The sequence below is a fragment of the Pantherophis guttatus genome, chromosome 4 (assembly GCF_059756535.1).
Source record: "Pantherophis guttatus breed Tessera chromosome 4, ASM5975653v1, whole genome shotgun sequence".
In the NCBI taxonomy this organism is placed as follows: Eukaryota; Metazoa; Chordata; class Lepidosauria; order Squamata; family Colubridae; genus Pantherophis; species Pantherophis guttatus.
Genome location: NC_142066.1, coordinates 148,580,691 through 148,604,528, shown reverse-complemented (window position 1 = coordinate 148,604,528; position 23,838 = coordinate 148,580,691). Strand labels below are relative to the sequence as shown.

Here is a 23,838-nt window from a genome sequence, read left to right as displayed (position 1 = left end):
AAATCTTCTTCACTGAGCTACACAGAATAATTTGGATGCTGAACAATTCAGGGACTGCATGTAACTTCTCACTGTAACTTTTGAGGCCACAAGAAGCTTAGGGGTGTCTGAGACCAAAACATTCCCTGTATTATGAAGTAGGGAGAGGAGGGGAATGATATTTTTTTGACAACCATATAAATATTTAAACAAATAAATGGCAAAAAATTAAGGCCTGCAGATTAGTCTTGGAATCTTACTAAATGCTGATAGAAAAGTAACTTTTCCTTTGGTGCCTCTGTCTGAAATTTCAGATTACAGAAACCATTTAAGTTCACATGCTTGGCTAGTTGGCAGCCTTCATGGCTAAACTTCTAATCATTTCCTAAGGGTTGTTGGGAGCTTCTGCCTAAGGAATTAGTGCAGTGTTTCTCAACCTTGGCCGCTGGACGATGTGTGGACTTCAACTCCCAGAATTCCCCAGCCAGCTCTGCTCTGCTGGCTAGGGAATTCTGGGAGTTGAAGTCCACACATCGTCCAGCGGCCAAGGTTGAGAAACACTGAATTAGTGTATTTCAGGAGTTCTCAAGAGGGTCATATCCCCCCAAGGGGGGGAGGGGGCATAACCACTTTTCTAGATTTTAATACGGTAGTTTAGACCAGGTTTCTCAACCTTGGAGACTTTTAAGCTACATGGACTTCAACTCCCTAATAATCTTTATATATGATATAATTTTGGTCAGTCAGTCATGCTGGCTGGCTGGGGAATTCTGGTTCACACATCTTAAAAGTCTCCAAGGTTGAGAAACATTATTTTAGATGCATAAATAGAGCGGGTTGTAAAGGACCTTTATGTCTAGCTAATGGGGGAGGGATCACAACACTATATAAGGCTCAGAAGGAGCAAAGTACAGGTTGTGAAGCTGTGGTCCAGTCCCCCTGAAGCCTTTTGAACTACATTTCCCAGTGTTCCCTGAGAAAGGCGCAGATTGGATGGTACCAGATCAAAGGCTTCCGCATTCCAACAGGGGGCTCAATCCCAACGGCTTCTTTCACGAGCCCTAAGCCCCGCCTCCCGCTTCCAAGATGGCGGCGCCCATGATCGGCGACTTGTGACAAGATCGTGAGGCGATCGCGGCCTGGGCTATGAAGCGGGAGGCCTGTTCCTCTTCGGCGGCTAACGGCAGCCAGGCCGCCGGGAGGAGAGGCGGAAGGAGGCGGCCTCCGCCAAAGAAGCAGCCGCCGATCGGGAAGCTCCACAAACTGGGACTGTCGGTGAGGGGATTCGTGGAGGCCGCGGTGGGGCCCGATGGCGATGATGGTAGCTCCACCGGATCCCTTCAACAGCCGGCTTGGATCGGCCGCAGGAATCGACGAGAAATGAAGCGAGAGAGGCGCAAGTTGAAGCGAGGGCGGCGGAAGCGGCTCCTGATCGCCAACGGGGAAGCGAAGATCCCGCGCCTCTTAAAGACACCCTCCATTAGAAAGAAGACCCCGCCGCCACCGGTGGAAGAAGATCGAAAAGAAGAAGAGAAGAAGAAGAAGAAGCCGCCGCCGGCCAACGGTCAGCCGCCGTCCAAGCAGCCCCGGACAGCTCCTTCCGCTACAGCCGCGACTCGCAAAAGAGCCCTGCTGGCAGCCAACGAGGCGGAGGAGCGGGAGATCCGTCGCCTGGAGCGGCAATTGGGGCTCCACAAGCGCCGCAAGAAGCAGCGAGGGGGAGGCGACCAGGAGGGGGAAGCGGCGGAGGCATCCTTGCCACAAAGCTTCGTCCGGGACGGGCTGGATTACGTGTTGGGTGCGCTGAAGTCCGAGGCCGCTTTCTCGGGCCTCTACGAGAATGGCGATGTGGGAGAAGGAAGCGGGACAGAAGAAGAAGAAGAAGGCCTGAGCCCGGGAGAGGAGGGCGAGGATGAAGTGGGAAGCTCCGGGGATTCCAGCCAGGAGGAAGGAAGCGAAAGTCCTTCTGAAGAAAGGGAGTCCAGCCAAGAGGCTGCCAGGCTGGCTGGGGGATTCTCGGAGTTGAAATCCGCAGATCTTAATATTGGCATGGCTGAAAAACAGAACTGCCAAACATGGAGGCCTGAGGTGAACCGGTACAATGGCTGTTGAAGCCCCCCTACACACACACACACACACACACACACACACACACACAGTGGCAAAGCAGAGAGCAGGTTTATTGCAGTGATTATGTGGCTGGCATAAAACCAGGAGACTGGGAGTTTTAGTCCTCCCTTAGGTATGAAAGCAGCCGGGTGACTTAGATTCGGACACACACACTCAGCCCAGCTTACCTTACAGAGATGTCGTGGGGGAAAATACATGAGATGGGAGTGTTGGGCCCTTTTGCTGCCTCCGGGTTTATATTTTTGAAAAAGGTGGAATCAATAATAAAGTAAACAACTCTGAGTAAAACGGATGAGGAGTCCAATTGGAGTCAGCGTCCCAACTGTCTTTTAGCTGCACACATTGACAGGTTGCCTTTGTTAAGTTCGAGGTTCAGGAGTGTTATTTTATTAGTATATCAGTTATTGTGCAAGAGTGGTTATTTAAAAGGTGTGTGCACTAACATTCTCATTACTGATAATATACAAAAAAAAGGTGCATTTTCATTGCTAATCATTAATTTGTTTAATAAAACAAGTTTCTCTTTTTTTATATAGAATCCTAACCAGGATGCTGTAAAGTATGTTCCACCTCAAATGCGAATTTCCGAAGAAACAATAGATTCCAAAAAGAAACAAGAATTGGAAAGACTAAAGAAAACCGTGAAAGGTCTGATTAATAGGTAATACTGAAATTATGCTAATTTCCATACTTCATGAAAGCATGGAGGCCTGATCTCATTTGCACAATTCTGATTTGTTTTCACTCCTTCTTTAGGTCATCAGAACTATCTTAGAATCATAAAGTTGGAAAGGCCAATAGAATCCAATGTCCTAGTCAGGATAAAAATCCAAAATAAATCCCACAGTATCTACTTTTTGATTCTATGTTTCTAGGTAATTGTTTCTCTTTCAAGTTGCTCTTACAATTCAAAATATTCTTCTAATGTTTAAGCAGAGTCTTCCTTTAAGACTAATATCTTGAATGCCTTCTGTATGAGTTGGGAAGTGGTAGCCTATCCTCTTTTTTTCTTTCTACAAGCAAAACTTTCTCAGGTTCTCCAATCTCTCTTGATAAAACTTGGTTTCAAACCTCTTGATCATCTTCACTGTTTTTTATGAATATAGATATATTTATCTAAAACCTTCAAGTACATGTAGTCCTCGACTTACAACAATTTGTTTAGTGACCATTTGAAGTTACAATGGCACTGAAAAAGGGACTTATGACTGTTTTTTCCCCCTTATGACCGTTGCAGCATCCCAATGTCACATGATCAAAATTCAGACGCTTGGCAACTGACTCATATTTATGACTGTTGCAGTGTCTGTGGTCATGTGATCACCTTTTGCAGCCTTCTGACAAGCAAACTCAATAGAGAAACCAAATTCACTTAACAGCCATGTTACTAATTTAACAATTTAGCAACTGTGGCAAGAAAATTTGTAAAATGGAACAAAACTCATTTAACAAATGTCTCAATTAGCAACAAAAATTTTGAGCTCAATTGTGGTTGTAAGTTGTGGACTACCTATAAGGTACCTTACAGCTTAACACAGTAACTAAGGCAGTGTATGAGTAATGCACAGGTTACTTTTGTTAATGCAAGTTTCATAAGTTCCATTACCAAGCAAGGTATCACGCATCCTATATTTCTGCGTTTCACAGTTTCGTGATGGAAGACTGCCCTGTGTAAAATGACATTTAAATAGCAGAGTGAAACCTCTTAAGGTGAGATAGGTATCATTGCTATTTCCTTTGGGGAGCAAAAGCAATGTTAAGCAAAGAAAAAATAAGAAGTAATCCAAAAAAAATTAAAGGCATTAATTTTTATATTTTTATAAATTCCTATTAAGGGATCTAGACTTTATATATCCCTATTAAGGGATATAGACTTAGTTATATCCTTAAGTCTAGTTTGCAACAATGCCATTCACTGAATTCCTCTGTACTTGGATTCAAGTCAGAGATGACTCTTAGCAATTATATAGATAAACTTTCTCCAGGATGGTCTGTTCCCATCTTGGTCCTTCAAGTCTTCCAACAGAAGAATTACTACTGTAATTGAGCCCATGCACTTTGCTATAGGTCATCTTCCTTCTTTGCATCTTTGCACATATTGTAAAATCCTCAAGGTTTTGTCATGATTGTTTTTTTAAGCATCTACAGGTTCTCTTTGAGTTAGGACCTTTCTGTTATAACTCACATCAGATCCGATTTTACAACATTTTTATGATGGTCATTAAGCGATTTGGTCATTAAGTGAATCACCATGATTGTTAAGCATATGTTGTAGTCATAAATGCAAATTCATTTTTCTGAATGGGTGTTTTTTGCTTGCAAAAAGCAGTTGTAAATGGCAATCACATGACCATAGGACATTGCAACCAGTTATAAATGTGAGCCAGTTGCCAAGGGCCCGATCACATGACCACAATGGAGTTGTGTAAGAATCAGATTTTTTTCAACACCATCATTAAATGAACGATGGTAACCTGAGCACTACCTGTATCATTTTTAAACATTTCATACAGAATATCTCATATTTGTAAACTCTGTACTAAAAAGCCTATATTAGGCTGGAAACAGAAAGACGCCATGCAACAGGAAGTGTGAATAACAAGCACATTTTTTTAAATTTTTGGACTAAATATAAACACATAAAATATGGTTCAGATCAGATTTAGATGGAATTTACATATTAAAATGAGGAAAATCCAAAAATACATCAAGATATACTTTAAACGCCCATATTTGGAATGGAAGTATTTAATAGGACTGGCTAATGGTAATACAAAAATACATATTTTAATTTTACTCTTACATGATTGCTTCCTACTAGGTTGAGTGAATCAAATCTAGCCTCCATCAGTGGGCAGTTGGAAGAACTGTATATGACAAACAGTAGAAAAGATATGAATGAAACATTAACAGATATTCTTATCTGTGCTTGTGTTATGGAATCATCAGTGCCTTCCAGACTCCTGTTGGATCATGTTCTGTTGGTTAGTGTTCTTCATCAGACTGTGGGAATCGAGGTAACTTTTCTTCACAGTTCTTTAATTTGTCATACACAAATTGAGAAAGTAGTACAGGTAATCCATGACTTACAACCAAGTTGAGCCCAAAATTTTATGTTCCTAAGCAAGACAATTGTTAAGTGAGTTTTGCCCCATTTTACTACTTTTCTTGCCATAGTTGTTAAATGAATCACTGCAGTTGTTACGTTAGTAACAGGTTGTTAAGTGAATCTGGCTTCCCCATTGACCTTGCTTATCAAAAAGTCACCAAAAGTAATCACATGACCCCAGGACACTGCAACCGTCATAAATGTGAGTCAGTTGCCAAGCATCTGAATTTTGATCATATGGCCATGGGAATGCCGCTACGTTTATAAGTTAAAAAATGGTTGTAAGTCACTTATTTCAGTGTCATTGTAACTTCGAACAGACACTAAACAAATGGTAGTAAGTTGAGGACTACCTATAAAATTCATTATTGGGCACTAATTATGTTCTGGTAATTTCACAATATCTTGGTACCTGATTTGTAACATTAAGGTTTCATTCAAATGTGACCAATTTGAATACTGCTTAGTAGACTGGCAGAATATATTAAAAAATGCTTACAAGGATTAGTTATTTAAGCATCAGATGTTAAGATGAAAAGATGAAGATTTTTATATTGATAGAAAAGTTACTTTTCCCCCATTTCTCTACTTCCTAGCCCTAGCCTTTATTATATAAGGTTAGCAATAATTTACTCATCAAAACAGTTTTGACACTGATTTCTAAGACTGTATCCCAATATTAAAGATGCTTGGAAAGAAGCTAGACCTAATAAAATGATATTCCACTATTTGACTAAATTTTAACTGCCCCAGTGGAAGAAATATGATGAGAGAAGAAGGAAGGTTAATTTTATATATTTCACTTGTTTTGTAAATATAACCCCATTCTTTTACCTCAAGTGTAAAATGTGAAGCACTCTTACAGGAAAGAAACTTACAGGAATAATACAGTAAATATTATGCTACTGATAGAACTGATGAGTTACAAGCTGAAAATGTTGAGTGGGGAGTCCTGCAATCAGTTTACTTCACAGGATTATTATAAAGACAAATGGAGAGGCAAGAATAAAATAGTATCAAATACGGGTAGTTCTCATTAAATTTATTTATTTATTTATTTATTTACCAAAAATTTATATGCTGCCATTCTCCCTAAGGACTCAGGGCGGCGAACACAAGTTAAAAACATACAACATAAAACATAAAAATGACCATAATTGTAGCAAATTCCATATTTGTGGCTTAATTTAAAAAAATTACCTGCCTATTTTCTTTCTATAGGAATGCCTCGATCCAATGCTGTACTCAGAAGTCATGCTTAAAGAGCTTTTTCTTTATATATGTACTCTTACCTCTCTGTTAGTCTTATTTTTTTAAAAAAAACTACATTTGTGGTAAGAAGGGCTATGCTGCACCCACTTTCCTGAACTCATCAATATTTTCACATGAGGCATTCCAAGTTAAAAAAACATAGGCTTAACTGTGCAATGATAGGATAGTACAATATTTAATAACATATCTATGCAAATTCTAAAAATTTGAATAGAGTGGGTTGCTACACTGGTGATGTTACCTAATTTGAAATGCCTGCAAGAAAACAGCCAAGTTCAGGCCCCCTCATTTCAACCCTGAGCTACAAATATTCTCTTTTATTGATATACGTCGCTAATTAGCACTATAATTTTAATAAACTTTACAAAAGATAAGGATAAGGATAATTTTATTTCTATACTGCCCCTCTCCCGAAGGACTCGGGGCAGTGTACAGCCAGGTAAAAACACAATACAAATGTCACAATTTAAATTTAAAAATTATTAAAAGTGTTACATTCAAGGCCAATTAGCTAAAAAAAACCCAAAATTTAAGAATTCCGAATTTAAAACTCAGTTATGAAGCTAGCCCTGCCTGTCAGAAGAGCAGGGTCTTAAGAGCACAGCGGAAAACTCGGAGGTCAGAGATCTTGCGTATGTCCGGGGGCAGTTCATTCCAAAGGGCAGGTGCCCCACAGAGAAGACTCTCCCCCTGGGTGTCACCAGCCGACATAATTTGGCCGACGGCATCCTGAGGAGTCCCTCTCTGTGGGAGCGAACTGGTCGGTGGGAGGCTATCGGTGGCAGAAGGCGGTCTCGTAGGTACCCAGGTCCTGAGCCATGGAGCGCTTTAAAGGTGGTAACCAGCACCTTGAATCGCACCCGAAAGACCACTGGGAGCCAGTGCAGCTCGCACAGGAGAGGTGTTACATGGGCGCAATGAGTTGCACCCATAATTATCCGCACGGCTGCATTCTGGACCAGTTGGAGCCTCCGAGTGCTCTTCAAGAGGAGCCCCATGTAGAGAGCATTACAGTAGTCCAGCCGGGAGGTAACAAGGGCGTGAGTGACTGTGCGCAAGGTGTCCCAGTCCAGAAAGGGACGCAACTGGCGAATCAGGCGGACCTGATAAAAGGCCCCCCTGGCCACGGCTGTCATAAAGCTGAAGATAATGCCTTTTTCTGGTTAGCTGGTTAGCAATTTATGGGCCACAACACTAGTTGTGTATATTGTTAGGTTTTACTTTTCAAAATAAAGACTTAACCAGTCAATGCTTTAACTGTCTTTTTTATATTTGCATGTATATAAATCTATTCCAGGTTGGTGCTCACTTTTTGGAAATCGTGGTGAGGAAATTTGATGATGTCTACAAAAGCGAAGCTGAAGGGAAAGAATGCGAGAACTTGCTGATTTTAATTGCTAATTTGTATAATTTTTATGTAGTGCATTCAGTGCTTATCTTTGATATCTTAAAGAAGCTTCTTAGCACTTTTTCTGGGAAGGATATTGAACTGATCCTGCTGCTGCTGAAGAATGTGGGCTTTTCCTTGAGGAAGGATGATGCCCTAGGACTAAGGGAACTTATCAATGAGGTCCAGATAAAAGCAGATGCAATGGGGAAACAATTTCAGGACCAGTCAAGGGTATGAATACATTTTTTAAAAAATAATTTTTAGAGCAGTATTTTTCAGCCTTAGCAGCTTTAAGTTATGTGGGCTTCAACTCCCAGTATCCCCACCCAACTTGCTGGCTGGGAATTCTGGAAGTTGACATCCATGTATCTTAAAGTTGCCATGGTTAAGAAATACTGTTTTAAAGCATTCTTATTAGGAGGAGAATTTGGCAGGAGCTTTAGTGCATTTATATTGGGAAAAAATGCAGTTTGTATTTACTGAGATACAACTTTGATTAAACATTAAAGCTGTACCTTTTTGTCATCAAAGTGTGTTGGGAGACCAGTAGCAAGATGATGAAGAGTTCTTTTTTAAGAGAGCAGACAGAAATCTGGAGATAATATTTCTCCTTTTAGTAGCATGGTTGGTGGTACATGGATGTCCTTATATGAGATGGGTGGAAGTGTAAAATATCATGAACGTTTCATTGTAAATACTTAGCTTTTCAAATACAACATTTTCGTAATTTCAGGCCTTTCCCAACAGATTTGTTAAGGTGGATCAGCGTTGTTAGTCTTTTTTTAGTTGAAGACTGCATCAAAAAGACATTGACTTACTTAAAAGTAATAATTCTTAGTGATTATACTGTACAAAAACAAGGCTAAACTTGGGCATGTTATGAGTAATAGAAACAGCAATCCAAACTCTGTAAAATATAACTTTGGTGTAGTCATCAGGAATTGAACTCTGCCCAGTATATTTTTATACTGAGCAGTATATTTTCTATATTTTTTATAGATTTGAACACCCCCTTCTCAATAGTACTTTTTAAAATTAGTAAGGTAATAATGGCTGGAGAAGAAACTTAGTGAAATGTTTTGTTGGGTAAATTTTAATATGAGTTGTGGAGATTAGTATAAAATAGTGGCCTAGCTACACTCTCTTTTTCATATCTCTATTGGGAAAAAAATTGTATTTGGAATAATAATGCAGGCTTGTTATATTTTTCAAAGGTTTGCTTTATGTTGGAGATTATGTTGGCGCTAAAAAATAATGACTTGAGGAAAATTCCTGGTTATGACCCAGAACCCATTGAAAAATTACGAAAACTGCTGAGAACACTGGTAAAGTAGAAAAAATACTTGTTCCTTTTTAAAAATGTGTATTTTCTTAATAGGATTTAAACAATAATAAGAACTGTTAGTATAATGAAGATTTTGAACATACTAATATAAAACTGTAGCAAAATAGAATTAAGTTTGCAGGAGCTAAATCAATTGATGATTTTGTTAATTTATTTAAAAATAGCCCAGGGTCAAATAAAACACAATCTTGGACTTTTTGTTACATTTGAATAAGGAAAGATGCACAGTAATCATACTGACCTGTCTTTCAATATAAATATCTTTAAAAAAGAAAAAAGAAAAGGGTTGGTGTGAACACATTTTTTTTCCCCTACAGACACATAATAGTAGTTCCGGAAAAGAATCTCAACTTCGTGTGTCATTGGAATCTCTTCTCACAGCTGATCGGGTTGGTCGCTGGTGGATTGTTGGGTCCTCTTGGAGTGGTGCTCCAATGATTGACAGCACTAGCAACAAAACTGAACAAATACTAACAAATAATACTGTGGGAAAGGTAATGGTACCCTAATATTTTTCTTGCACTACGGTTTAAATAGTTTCTCAATACATTATGCTTTTTTTTTCTTCTAGTAAGCTTTTTTTTTAATTAACATTAATGAATATGATGGTGCTAGAGTTCCTTGGAAATTGATTTGCTCCAAATTGTGTTCAATGGTGATTGAAGTACAAAATATTGCATTCTTAACATAGTTGGAAGAATGAGCGGGGTTTTCCTATTTTTAACACCCACCACTTTCTTTTTTTAAAAAAAAAAAATCTCCTTATTTGCTTTTCTTCCAAATCTAAATGATGAACAGTAAGCAGCTGCATTTATTATTCAGTGCCCACACAACAGTCAGCAATAATCTGCAATAATTATATAATTATATTTCTGTAAACTGTCACTATGAGTTAGACGGCCATATAAATTTTATAAATAAATAAATAAATCTGGCTGAAAACACAATTACCAGCACACTAGAGAAGCCTTAGCCATGATTTGTTGACAAACACTAACCCAAAGTCAACCAAATAAATTACATGATTTAAGATGACGCATGAATCCAGTGTTTGTGTTCATTACAAATATACAAAACCTATATTTTATTTCACCCCCAGAATGACTACATCAGTTTTTTTCTGGAGAAAAATCAGCATGTTCTGGAGTTCTCAAGAATATTTCATTCCCAGAATAACATACCTGGAGTTGTTTTTCAAAAACTCCTGTCTAGACCTACTTTATAGCTTGGGAGAAGCTAATACCACACCAGCCTCACTGTTAACTTTGCTCCTACTATTTATTTTCCTCTAAAGACATGATTTTTAAAAATAAAATATTAATTATTTACATAATACTTCCTTCTTAACCCTTCAGGTAAGCACAAGGATTCTGAAACTCTCTCGTAAGCAGAGAATGAATACTGATATCAGGAGAAATATATTTTGCATCTTGATGACAAGTGAAGATTTTTTGGATGCCTTTGAAAAACTTTTGAAGTAAGTATGTACTCGTCAGGGCAGATGAAGATATTTTCAGGAACGCAAATGAAATTTACAACCATATTGGCTGCAAGAGATAGAAAAAAGAGAATTTCTCTTGCTTGAGGCAAAGAAAGAATAAGAGAACAAGGAGCGATATTGCTAACAACAGATTAGCTTCAGGCTTAGGCAAGACTGAGTTTTCTCCTAAGAAGAGCTAAGCTAAATCACTTGTACAAAGGGGTCCTCGTCTACCTAGATGAAATCTCTTTGGGTTAGCTAGGCCAGTTTTGATATTCAAAACTGATATTTTGTACTACATATGTGAGGACTTGCTTATGGTTAAGAAATATACACAAATGTGCCTAGGAGATCTACAGATTAAGAGGCAAAACTTTGTTAAATGTGTTATGGTGTAAGAACTGTGAAGTACCTGCTGAATAAAGAAATTGAGTCTTCAACTACAGATAAATTAAGCCACTGATCAAATAGCTTTGGTAATATTTAGTTTAGCAGTAAAAGACATAAAATACTAATTGCAAATATATTTATATATTGAGATTTTTGACATGATTATACATCTATTTGTATTTACTTTCAGAATCTTTAGAAGTTAATTGCATTTCTTTGATCTTTCCCAGGGAATTTTCTATTGCATTTATTTGTTCTAAATTGCAAGTTTTACTTAGTTGATCTAACTGAAACATAGCTTACTGTAAAATGGAACACTTATGTTCTAACAAGAGTCAGGTACTTCATCTCAGTAAAAAATAAAACGATGCAAGTATTTGTGCATCTTACACTCTGCATTGTAGTATTAAGCATTTTTCATTTTAATTGATTTTAGTACTGCCAAGCCTTTGACAGGAAGGCTAAATCAGGCTTCTTTGGACAGAACAGGTACTGCCCCAAGTTGAGACTTTTTCCTGCCAATTGTTCCTGATTTTCTTTTGAGGTCCAGCTCTGTGAGAAGAAATATGATTCACTCCTGCCAGACTTTCTGCTGAGGCAGCCAGTGAGGTCTCATTAATGCTGATTATATTTATATAATTAGTTGGATTGAGATTCCCAACACCCTCAATTAGGAATTAGAAAAACTTGGAAGATAGTTTCTCCTTGGTAACTGCCACTAGTTACTTCTTTTTTCTGTGTCAGGATGATGATTATTAATCTGGAAATTAAAGGGAACTTTTTCTTCAGTTCTTTTGATTGCCAGGGTATTTAAATATGAATGAAACTAAACTCTTTCCTATAACCCTTGCATTCTTTCTTCAGTTAAAATATCATGAACTTTGTACTCACTTCTAGCCAACCTTTGGAAATGCATTTTTAAGCATATATATAAAAATCTTCCTCAGTTAGAGGGCTGGAAGATGAAATCCAACAGATCAAAAATTACCCAAATAGAGAAGAATAAAATAGAAATACCTCACAGACAAGTGATAAGTTGGGTGTTTTCAAATTAGGAAACTAAGGTGTGTGGACTTAAACTTTAAAATGTGTGGACTTCAGTTCCCAGAATTCTCTACATACTAGTTGAGAAATTCTGGGAACTAAAGGCTACACATCTTAAAAGTTGCCAAGTTTGATCAACAAATACTAGATTTATCTAAACTAGGGGTGTCAAACTCAAGGCTTAGGTCTGGCCCACGGGGCTGGTCTGGAAATATCAAAGAACCACCCGTTTTCAGCCTCCGCGGCCTCCTGTAGCACTCTTGCCAGTTGAAAATGGCCCACGGGGGGGGGGGGGGGGGCTCACGAGCCACCACCATCCCGCTGTAGCTCATTTTCAGCCAGCAGAGTGCTGCAGGCGGCGTCCATCCCATCTCTTCTCCTCCCTCTTCTCCCCCCCCCCCCCCCCCGCCAGCCTGCGGAGGAGAGCTACAATGCTGATCCGGCCCTCAAAAGAAATCCAGTTTGACACTCCTGATCTAAACTGTCCTAGAAGGGACTATTCATAATAGTTCTTAGGCTGGCAAAACTATTTTTAGAATGTTTCTGTATAAAAAGTTTAGAAAACAGGATTTTCATTATGACAATTTATGCATTAGGCTTAGGCTTAAAGACCAACAGGAGAGAGAAATAGTCCATATCCTCATAGATTGTTGCCTGCAAGAGAAGACCTACAATCCCTTCTACGCATATTTATCCGCCAAGTTCTGTGAATACGAAAAGCGATTTCAGGTAAGTACAAAGCTTGTTTTATTTATCTTTTTGCCAGTTATGCAGTTGACATTCTGAGATTAGAAAGGATATTATCAAATTTTAGGTAATGAATTTCTAGAAGCAAAGAAAAGCGTTAAATGCTTCTGTGTGTCTGTAAATGTCCCCATGTCCAAAAAGAGACCCTGATTTGAAAAGGCTACAGAGCTGAGTTGAACAATATTTTGTGTGCAGAAGAGCTCAGCATCTCTGCAGCTGGAGGTTTCAGACAAATTTCAGAAGGGTGCTGTCTTCCCCTACACCCCAAATCTCAACTCTCTTCTCAGATTCCTAAATATATTTGAAATGAAGGAAAGACCAAAGGCCAGGTTGTGTTCTCACCTCTGTTTCAGCCTTCTGAAGAACGAAGTATAATTTGAGACTAGGGAGCGCTACAAAGCCAGCTTCTTCCCTTTGATGCTGTTGAATCCTTTCTATTCTAAAAGGAGTAGCTGTCTTCTGTTTTTATAGTAGGTAGTTCTGGCAAGAAGAAAAACCGCTTGGAAATAAAGAGATCTCTCCTGTGCTGTGATTCATTGGTTTTATTTATTTGGTTTTTAGAGCCAGACACTTAGGGTGGCCTGCAGATAATTGAAACCATCTTTTAAAACATTTTTTTTAAACTGTTTGGGGGACCAAATTAGATCTACAGTATTACACCATTGCTAGTGCATAACAAGACTACACATAAATCTAAACCAGAGGCAGCTGAGGTCTTAAGCTCCTGAAAGCCGATAGGATCTGGGCCATAGAAGCCTCAGGAGGAATACTGTTCCGTGGGGCAGGCTTGCAAGAGAGAAGGCATGCCTGCTGAGTCCCATAAGGTGCCTTTCTTTCATTGATGGGACTTGGAGCACCCAAAACCTGTGAGATATTATTGCATAGGCATGAAGAATTGGGAGAGAGGCAGTCCTGAACATATCCAGGCCCTGTGCATGAAGGGTTTTATCTGATTATCAACACCTTGGTTTGCACTCAGAAGCAATGGCGACTCATTGGCATCATGGTGGCTGGAAGGACTTGGCTCTTCTCATTCGCTTTCTGTGGCTGTCAATCTTCGGCAACTTTTAGCGATGTCAGTTTAACTGTGAAATAAAAGATAGCAAAATAACAGAGTTGGAAGAGGCCTTGGAGGTCTTCTAGATGTGCTCTTAAGGGACATGGTGAAATACTGTTTTATTACAATGCTTTCTGCTTTTATTTTGTGAATTAGGTCACATTACAGTTCAGTATCTGGGACAAAATCAGAGATTTAGGAAGTCTGTCCGCTGCTGCTTTCTCCAATTTAGTTAATCTTGTAACTTATCTGCTGAAGACTAAATGGCTCTCTCTTACTGTCTTCAAGGTAAATAAAATTATTTTTAAAAATGTTTAAATGTTTACAGCTCTCAGGCTCATGCATAGTGCATGTGTGGTTTTGTTTGTAATTCCTCCTGTCAAGGCAGAATATATGACTCATTAAATCTCAAAGGAAAATTATCAGCATGTACTTTTTTTGTGCTAGTTTTCATTTTGCATGTAATCCTTAACTTAATGACCAGTCACTTAATGACCATTTAAAGTTACAATAAGGGAGCTTTGTGCCCTGGACAGTACTATTCCAGGTTCCGTTTCAAACTTATTCCAGCAAATTCCCTCGCTTCTAAGCAATCGTGCATGTAAATGATTAGCGTATTTGGATTTCAAAGAAAAGGATTTTCAGTACCAGGGCAGAGAGGTAGTGGTAAGATAAGGAGTGCCGGGTGCCCTGGGAGGCCTGGCACATGCCACATGCAATCTCGGTTTGGATTTTCAGCCCCTGAGCAGAGAGACATGTTGGGCTTGTGCCAGGCCTCCTAGAGTCTCCCCCACCCCACTGAGCACCCTCATCTTACATAAGACTCTTTTCATTAATAACCTGATTATTCTAGCTGGCAGTAACTAGGAGATGGGCCTGCTCTTCTGTTGCTCCTGCCCTATGGAACATCTCTTACCCCCAGAGTGAAATCAGCCACAGCCCTTCTGATCTTCCGTAAGAGCCTAAAGAGCTGTCTCTGCCAGTTAACTTGGGGCTCCAACTGGAGCATCACAGTGGAGGCGATTGATCAATTAACAACACCCCACCTCCCTCCCCATCCTGCTAATATCCTTCCTGTCTTTTAATTGAGTCAAAATGTTTTTATTTATTTTTTTATATGTATATATAAATATTTATATATTAAGAATTGTCCTAAAGATGCGAGTTCCAGGTATAGTTGTAGAAGAAGCGATAGACATCACGATCTCCGGAAACTCTTTTAAACTTTTAAACGTTCCGGAGATCGTGATGTCTATCGCGTCTTCTATATTTATATATATATATAAATATTTATATTTTTGTATTTTATTTTTATTGTTTTATATCATATATTTCTTTTATATCTTGAGGAGTCTGCCCACTAGGTGTCCAAGGTTTTAACATACGAACAAACATCATCATCCTTGCCATTATAATCATATGTATATAAACAAATATACAGTAACACATAAACAAATATACGATAACATCCATCATATTATAACATATATTATCTTCCATTGTAATATCAATTATATAACCATCAAGTAAGAAAAAAAAATATTACCCGTCTGTTTTCCTTTCTCATATACACCATATTCCACCCAATTTTACAACGATGGTCCATCTCTTTCCATCTCTTCCCTTCTCCTTCCCTCTCTTCCCTTCTCCCCCCCACTTCTCTCTCCTTCCCTTTTTCCTTCTCCTCTCCTTCCCTCTCCTTCTCTTCTCCCCTCTCTACTTCCCTTCCCTTTCCTCCCTTTTTCTCTCCTCCTCTCCCTTCTCCTCTCTCTTCTTCTCCACTTCCCTCTCCTTCCCTTTCTTCTACTTCGCTCCTCCCATCCGTTTCTCTCTCTCCTTTCCCCTCTCTCCTTCCCTCTTCTTCTGTCTCCTTCCTTCTCCACTTCTCCAATCTTTCTCCCCTCCTCTCCTCCACCCCACCCCACTCCACTCTACTTCCCTCTCTCCCTTCTTCTCTTCACCTCTCTTTCCTTCCATTGTTTCCTTTTCATTGTTGCATATAAATTTCCAATTCTCTACAGAATATGGTATATTTTCCAAATATCACCTCTTTCAAATATAACTACATTTTTTTTTGAAATTACGTTAGAAGAAAACAGACTTAATATCTACATGAAGGGAGTGTTGATGGCAATAATAATCATGATTATTGTAACATAACGATAATAATTATTCTTCATGTTAATAATTTTTCATTCTTTAATCATTCTCTTAACCTTTTAATTTCTATCTTTTGCTTTTATTGACTAATATTTTTTGAACACATACAGTCATCTTTCATTTTCTAATCCATTTAATATTTAACTTGTTATATAAAGATATACGTAATGATATTTTCCCCGTTTCTCAAATCCACCTCTATCCTAGTTCTCATGCACACAGCTCCTGGTTTAAAAGTATTCTACAACTATCCCTCAATTCCTGCCCATCTTTTATTATTATTATTATTCTTTTATTCTATAGAAAAACAAATTTCCCAAATCTAGATTATTTCTATTTATCCAATTTACACTCCCACTGCCTTAATATTTAGAAAGCTACCCTTTTTAACCATCATCTCTTGCTCTCATTAACGCTTCTATTCTTATCTGTTTTTTTAACTCTTTCCCCCCACTCTTCTTTTTCTCTATTTTCACCTCTATCTTTCTTATTTAATCCAGACACTCCTCTCAATACATTTTATACTGCCACTTCTCCCACGTATCTTCCCATATCCCAATTTGTTCATCCACAATATCTTCCTGTCTGTTCATTTCCTGATTTATCTGTTTTATTTTGGTCAATCTTTCTCCTTTATCAGCTGATTTCTCAGTCCTATTTTTTGTTCCAGTCCTTGATTTATTTGTTGATTTGGCCAATTCCTCTGTTTTTTCCGCTCCTTTTGCTTGCCATTTGTCTGGTCTTCTTCTTTACTGAGCATTTGCTCATTTTTCTGATCCGTATTTGTTCCTTGTTCATATTCAATTTGCTGCTTTTTTCCATCTTGTCTTTCTATTGCTTCCACCGTTTCAAGAACAGTTTGGTCTTTATTTGTAGTTCTTTGTAAAATATTTTCCATTTTCTCATCTATACCATCTATCAGAACTTCAATGCTTTGAAATATCAAAGTCACCTCGTGAAAAAGCCCACTCATTTCCACAGCTGTTTCTCCAAATCCAATCATAATGTTAAATATTCAGAATAAGTCCAATTATAGGAGTGTGATTTATCTTCCAGTTGTCAACAGATGGCACTCTCCTCTCAGATTTAAATGCTGCCTTTTCCCCTCCCCAGGTATAAATTAATGCATTTATTTCAAAACAAAGTCAGTTATTTCAATAAGCCAAGTCCAGCATTTAAATTAATCAATAACCAGTTCCAACATTTAACATGCCTTTTCAAAATAACACCAATCTAATCCAAAATCCAGTTCTAAATGCTTACAAGAATAAACAGCTCTTATTCTTCCTTATGCCCGTCTTTTCCAGGGTTGTCTCAATAGTTCAAAGTGCCCATTAGCCACTAATGTAAGTCTTTTGAATGGTTTTTTTTTCCTTTCCCAGATTGTTTCTTTGGGGATAATTTTTAGGCAAACTCAAGCTTAATCTCACCTAGTCACACACTGCTCCTCTACCCGCTCCTGCGCTGTCTTTATTGCTTCAGCTGGCCCAGCCTTGTGGCAGCCATGATGGCTGCCACTGCTCCTCACCTTATGGTTAAGAGAGTTTTCACTGGATGGAACAGGAGAGTTGCTGCTCTCCTTAACCTCCTGGACATCCCTTTGTCCTTCGCCTCCAGTCCAGGCTGGCTTTGGCCCCTTTAGGACTCTTCTAACAGTGAGAGTTCAGCGTGGGATTGTGGAGCTGCGATCCCTGCTGCTGATGTCGCTGCGACCCAGAATCTTTCATCAAGTTGTAGTATTTAGATTTCATATTAATTTATTTAAATTTTTAGTTTATGTAGATTTTATTCTTTATGATCGAAAGCCGCCCAGAGTTACCTTGACTCTAGGCGGCTTCCTAAAATGGATTGCCTATATAAGTTTTATAAATAAATAATGAGTGAGATCATTTAAGAACCTCATTCGGGAGTTCCAGGATTGTGGTTAACGAGCATAACAGTCACATGACATCTCACTTAAAAACTGCTTCTCTCAACAACCGAGATTCCGGTCCTATTTGTGGTTGTAAGTGAAGGATATGTTCTGTCCCCCGTCCTCACACAGACAAATGCAGTATCAAACACGCCTGCCAATAATTTATTGTATAAACAGACCAGAATTCCTAGCAGACGAGAGTTCTGGCAGCTAACTGTAAAACGCCTGCCCAGTCCAATTAGTACTCCCAAAAAGCAGGAGAGGCCTTATCTGCAGTCCGTTTCCAGAGTGACAAATTATCCACAAGAGTTTAGTCCAAAATATATCTGAGCCGAAGTGCAGGATTCATGATGTGACTCTTTAGAGTTTAAACTTTTATCCGAGCAATCACGCCCCCTTTTATCCCTTGTGGGGCATGGCTCAGTGACTCAGCTCAATCCCTGGCCCTCCCACGCCTCTTCCTTTGCTGCGCACACTTCTCCCTCCGACACTGCCTGGGATCAAGCCAGGATTCATCATTATCACTCTCTATCAATGGGTGCTCCGAAATGCCTTCTTCCTGGCCCATCCCAGGTTGTTCCTCCTGGCCTTCGGATGGAACCTGAGGCATTGCCAGATAGGAGGGTCCTGAAGAGGAAGGCCTTGTCAGTTCCTCCTCCTCACCTTCTGAGTCCTCTTCCTCCATGAGGACAGGCTCGGGAGTCGGAGTCACAACAGACTACCTGCACTGACTAACGGAGAGTAATAACTTTAAGGTTTAAGTAAATGGCTGTTCATTAGTTAATGAAAATTCTGTCACATTCTGAGAAGTTATGAAGTGTGAGATTTTTTTTTTTTTTATGATGGAGTCATGATTGGACATTAAACTCTTGCTATAAGTTCAAGCAGTTGAAGCTGGCTTAGGGAACTTTTCTTTTTCGTTAATGTATATTAGATGTTCACCTATATCACACTGTCTAAGTGATAGTATTTTGAAAACAATTTGATAAGTTGATATTAGGAGTGTGCACACTTTGAAAATGATTTTGAAAGAGTGCTTCTGACCTCATGCAAGCCCAGCACCTTCTCTGCTGAGCCTAGGAAGAGTCAGGCTGATTCAGGCACCAGGAGAGAGGCCTCATCTTCATGAAAAGCTGTCATCAAGATCATTTTTGAAGCACAGACAGACCTAATGAGAGGATTTGCTTTGATCTGGTCTTCTCTTTCTGTTGAATTAGGTGATTGAATTCAGTGACTTAGATAAGCCAAAAGTTCAGTTTCTGCGACAGGTGTTGTCTGCGTTATTCCTAAAAATGGAACAAGAAGATCTCAACCATATATTTGAAAAGTAAGTCTTCTCAAGTATTCTAAGTAGGAGGTTCTTGGGCCATTTTTTATAATTAGAAATAGAAATAGCTTGTTTGTTTGTTAGTTTGCTTTTAAATTAATTAATAGTCCTGGCTGTGCCCTGCATCAAGTGTTTACACAGCATCTCAGTTCTTCTGCTGAGCCCAGATGGAAGCATTGAATAGCTTAACCAACCAAGCCGTAAAGAAGTGACACAGGTAGTCTTCGACTTACACTCTTCTGCTTAGCAATAGCACTTAGACTTATATACCGCTTTACAGTGCTTTATAGCCCTCTCTAAGCGGTTTACAGAGACAACCTATTGCCCCCTGACAATCTGGGTCTTCATTTTACCAACCTCAGAAGGATGGAAGGCTGAGTCAACTTTGAGCTGATGAGAATCGAACTGCTGGCAGCCGGCAGTCAGCAGAAGTAGCCTGCAGTACTGCATTCTAACCACTGCGCTACAATGGCAACTATGCAAAGCTACACTGGCACTGAAAGAAAAGGCCTTATGACTGCTCTTCAGATTACAGCATCCCCACAAACACTTGATCAAAATTCAGGTTGGCTTGGCAACCAACATGTATATACAATGCTTGAAGCATCTCAGGGTTACATGATTGGCATTTGCAACCTTCCCAACAGGCTTTCAATTAACAAAGTCAAGGGGGGAGCCGGATTTGCTTAATGACTGATGATGATTCATTTAACAACTGCAATGATTCACTTAACAATTGTGGCAAAAGAAAAGTAAAATTGGGCACAACTAACTTAACAACCTTCTTACTTAGCAATGGAAATTCTGGTCCCAGTTGTCATAAATCAAGGACTACCTGTATAAATCTTGTTCATCTAATACAAGTAGTCTTCACCTTACGGCCACAATTGAGCCCAAAGTTTTGGTTCTTAAGTGAGACATTTGTTAAGTGAGTTGTGATCCATTTTACAACCTTTCTTGTTCCAATTATAAGTGAATTACTGCAGTTGTTAGTAACCTGGTTGTTAAGTGAATTTGGCTTCCCCATTGACTTTGCTTGTCAGAAGTTTGCAAAACTTCTGGGACACTGCCCTGTCATAAATATGAATCAGTTGCGAAGCATCTGAATTTTGATTATGTGACCATGGGGAAGCTACAACAGTCGTAAGTGTGAAAAACAGTTATAAGTCACTTTTTTCAATGCCATTGTAACTTTGAAGGGTCACTAAATGAACTGTTGTAAGTTGAGGACTAGCTGTATTGTTTTTTTATTATATATGACATGTACATTCCGTCTTTATTATTTTTACAAGTAACTCAAGGCAGCGAACATATCCAGCACACCTTCCTCCTCCTGTTTTCCTCACAACAACAACAACTCTGTGAGGTGGGTTGGGTTGAGAGAGAATGTCTGACCCAAAATCACCCGGCCTGGTTTCGTTGCTAAAGCAGGACTTGAATTCGCAGTCTAGCCCAGTACTTTAACCCCTACGATGTTGTATCATTGTCTAAAAGAAAATACAAATTGTTTAAAACATGGTTTTCCTATTTTCCAGGTTGTCTGACAATCCCAAGCTGGGGATGCTAAATGAAGGCTTGAAGCTTTTTCTTATGCATTTCTTGATGAAAAACATTCAAGCTCACTCAGATGTTAAAGAAGGTGCTTTGCTAAAAGAGAAAATTGATCTAGTAACTAAAAGGTTGAAAGCAAATGAATCAAAAGTGAAATTATAATATCAAAATCATATTACAGAGTTTCCCTTATGAAAAGTAGAGGAAGTAGTTGGGTAATGTGGTGCAATAGGATATACAGATGACATTGTTCTATATAAATACGTCACCAAAATATGGAGGTAGTTACGGTTTTATATTCAGATTTATATGGATATATTGAGAAATATATGCACATATAAATGTTTTTAAATAATCAGGGATTTTATTAAAAGACAAGACAAAATTACCAATGAACATTGGGAGATTTTGGGCAAAAAATGAAATTTTATTTCAAATGCACCTTGATATTTTCTTACTGAATCTCTTAAAGCTACATGTGAAGCATTGAGTGGGATTTATAGATAACAGTAAGCACGGCCAAGTTAATTTTATATTTCTCATCCCATTTTATTCTTTGTGTAAATTATTATCTTGCTTTTAATCTTGTTTGTACTGCAGAAAATTAAATTCCCTACTGTTTTTCTAAATTACTATTCTGTGTAATTTAAAGATGTACTTTCTACATACGGTAAATGAGAATATAATACTTTAATAACAATAATACATAATTTTATATTACTGATTCATCTTATTACTATAACTTATTTGTACTAGTAATTCTCCCCTCCTCAGTTCACGTCATTCTTCATCACAGTCTTTTTTACAATTCTTTTCCTTCCCTCATTTTTTGATGCAAATGTCAACTTTTTAGCAAAAATATTTAATTGCTTCTGGTGTTTCATTTATTTGCTAATTCTCCTATACCAAAATAGCAAAGAAAATTTTCTTTGGAAGTAATGTAGAAAGATAATGACTTCCCACCTCATCAATATCTAAATTTAGCCTGTGTCATTTAATCAAAGAGATCAATATCAAAAATAGCATGTGAATTGTTAAGAATGGTGGCAAATGCTACACAAGTTTTGTTCTTTTATTCACATCAAATCAGTGTTAGTCTTTCAGATTATACCAGTCTAAAAAACCAGTCATATAGATCAATGCCAATTTTTTTCTACAAGATTATAGCAGTGCTTCTAAATCTTGGCAATTTGAATATGAGTGGCCTTCAACTCCCGTTGCCTGGAGGCCATACGGATCTGGATGGGGAGAAACAAGCTCAGACTCAACCCCTCCAAGACCGAGTGGCTGTGGCTTCCGGCGTCCCAGTATAGTCAGCTGGTACTGCCACTGACAATTGGGGATGAGATCTTGCTCCCCACAGAGAGGGCCCGCAACTTGGGTGTCCTCCTGGATTCACGGCTATCTTTAGAAGATCATTTGACAGCCGTGGCCAGGGGTGCCTTTTATCAGGTTCGCCTGATCCGCCAGTTGCGTCCCTATCTGGATCGGGACGCCTTGCGCACGGTCACTCATGCCCTAGTCACCTCCCGTATGGACTACTGTAATGCTCTCTACATGGGGCTCCCCTTGAAAAGCAGCCGGAGGCTCCAACTGGTCCAGAATGTAGCCGCGTGGGTGATTATGGGTGCAGCTCGTTGCGCCCATGTAACACCTCTCCTACGCGAGCTGCACTGGCTCCCGGTAGTCTTCCGGGTGCGATTCAAGGTGTTAGTTATCACCTTTAAAGCGCTCCATGGCTTAGAACCTGGGTACCTACAAGACCATCTTTTGCCACCAATAGCTTCCCACCGACCAGTTCGTTCTCAAGTGAGGGACTACTCAGAGTACCGTCAGTCAAATTATGCTGACTGGCGACTCCCAGGGGAGGGCCTTCTCTGTGAGGGCTCCAACCCTTTGGAATGAACTGCCCCCAGAGATACGAAATATCCCTGATCTCCGAGCTTTCCGCCGTGCCCTCAAAACCCTGATGTTCCAACAGGCGGGGCTAAACATATGAACATGTGAATGTTTTTAAAATGTTATCTAATTTTAGGTTCTATTTAATTGGGCCAAACTATGTTATAATAATAATTTTAATTAGCAATTTTATGATGTTTGTGTGTCTATATTTTTCTTGACTGTACACCGCCTTGAGTCCTACAGGAGAAAGGCGGTATAGAAATATAATAAATAAATAAATACACTCCCAAAATTCTCTAGCCAGCTAGCTATTAACACGGTTTGTTAACCACTTGTAATGGAATACAGCTGGGGTTTTCAGACTTTTTTCAGGCTGTAGACCCTGTATAGATCTTTTAATATCCCTAATGAAGAACATGATTGCTAATTTAGCTGATTTCAGAGGAGTACACACCTTCCAAGAAGATAAGTCCACTGATAGCTGTTAGCTTCATATTCCTTGAACCAGCAGCAATAGGAAGGGAGTGAAACTTGGTGTCCTTTTTGTGGGCTTCCCTTATTCAATTGGTGTGTGAGATGGATGGACCTTGTGTTCTCTTACAGGTCATTTCTGTAATGCTGCCAAAAATACTGTGTGGCTGCAAGGATCAGATGTTGATCTCAAGTAGCTCAATAATTTGAAATAGATCTTGGAATTCTTGAAGATTTGTCTGATAAAACTCAGATTCCCCAAAGTCTGTGTAACCAGAAAGCTTACACACACACACACACACACACACACACACACACACACACACACACACAATAAAGAAAAGAAAACACCGGGAGCCACAAAACCCTTCCCATGTCTGACTATTTCTTAAGTGGCCATAAAACTAGCATATGTAGTTGAATTAAAAGTTCTGTTTTCTTCTGAAACTTTTCTTGGACTTATCCATGGTTGGCCTACCAGGGGTTGAAAAGCTCAGTAAATTGCATGTCAGTAGGTATTGCACATTGGTAGTTGTGACGCATATTTGGAGTGACGGAGCTGCAGCAGA

At 39.0% G+C, this 23,838-nt stretch overlaps 1 protein-coding gene across 1 annotated transcript; it reads left to right on the top strand.

Moving 5' to 3' along the window:
- Positions 1–476: 476 nt before the first annotated feature.
- NOM1 (nucleolar protein with MIF4G domain 1) lies at positions 477–21,525 on the top strand. The gene is made up of 11 exons (XM_034401742.3): positions 477–2,067; positions 2,646–2,770; positions 4,931–5,126; positions 7,788–8,111; positions 9,095–9,205; positions 9,543–9,719; positions 10,581–10,702; positions 12,736–12,868; positions 14,100–14,231; positions 19,236–19,345; positions 20,881–21,525. The coding sequence occupies exons 1-11, from the start codon at positions 1,126–1,128 to the stop codon at positions 21,056–21,058; spliced, it is 2,550 nt and encodes an 849-aa protein (XP_034257633.2). The 5' UTR covers positions 477–1,125; the 3' UTR covers positions 21,059–21,525.
- Positions 21,526–23,838: the final 2,313 nt, after the last annotated feature.

Coding starts and splice junctions, on each gene's coding strand:
- NOM1 (XM_034401742.3), top strand. CDS start 1,126: ATGAAGCGGGAGGCCTGTTCCTCTTCGGCGGCTAACGGCAGCCAGGCC. Junction 2,771..4,930: donor GTGAAAGGTCTGATTAATAG/GTAATACTGAAA, acceptor GCTTCCTACTAG/GTTGAGTGAATCAAATCTAG. Junction 8,112..9,094: donor AATTTCAGGACCAGTCAAGG/GTATGAATACAT, acceptor TATTTTTCAAAG/GTTTGCTTTATGTTGGAGAT.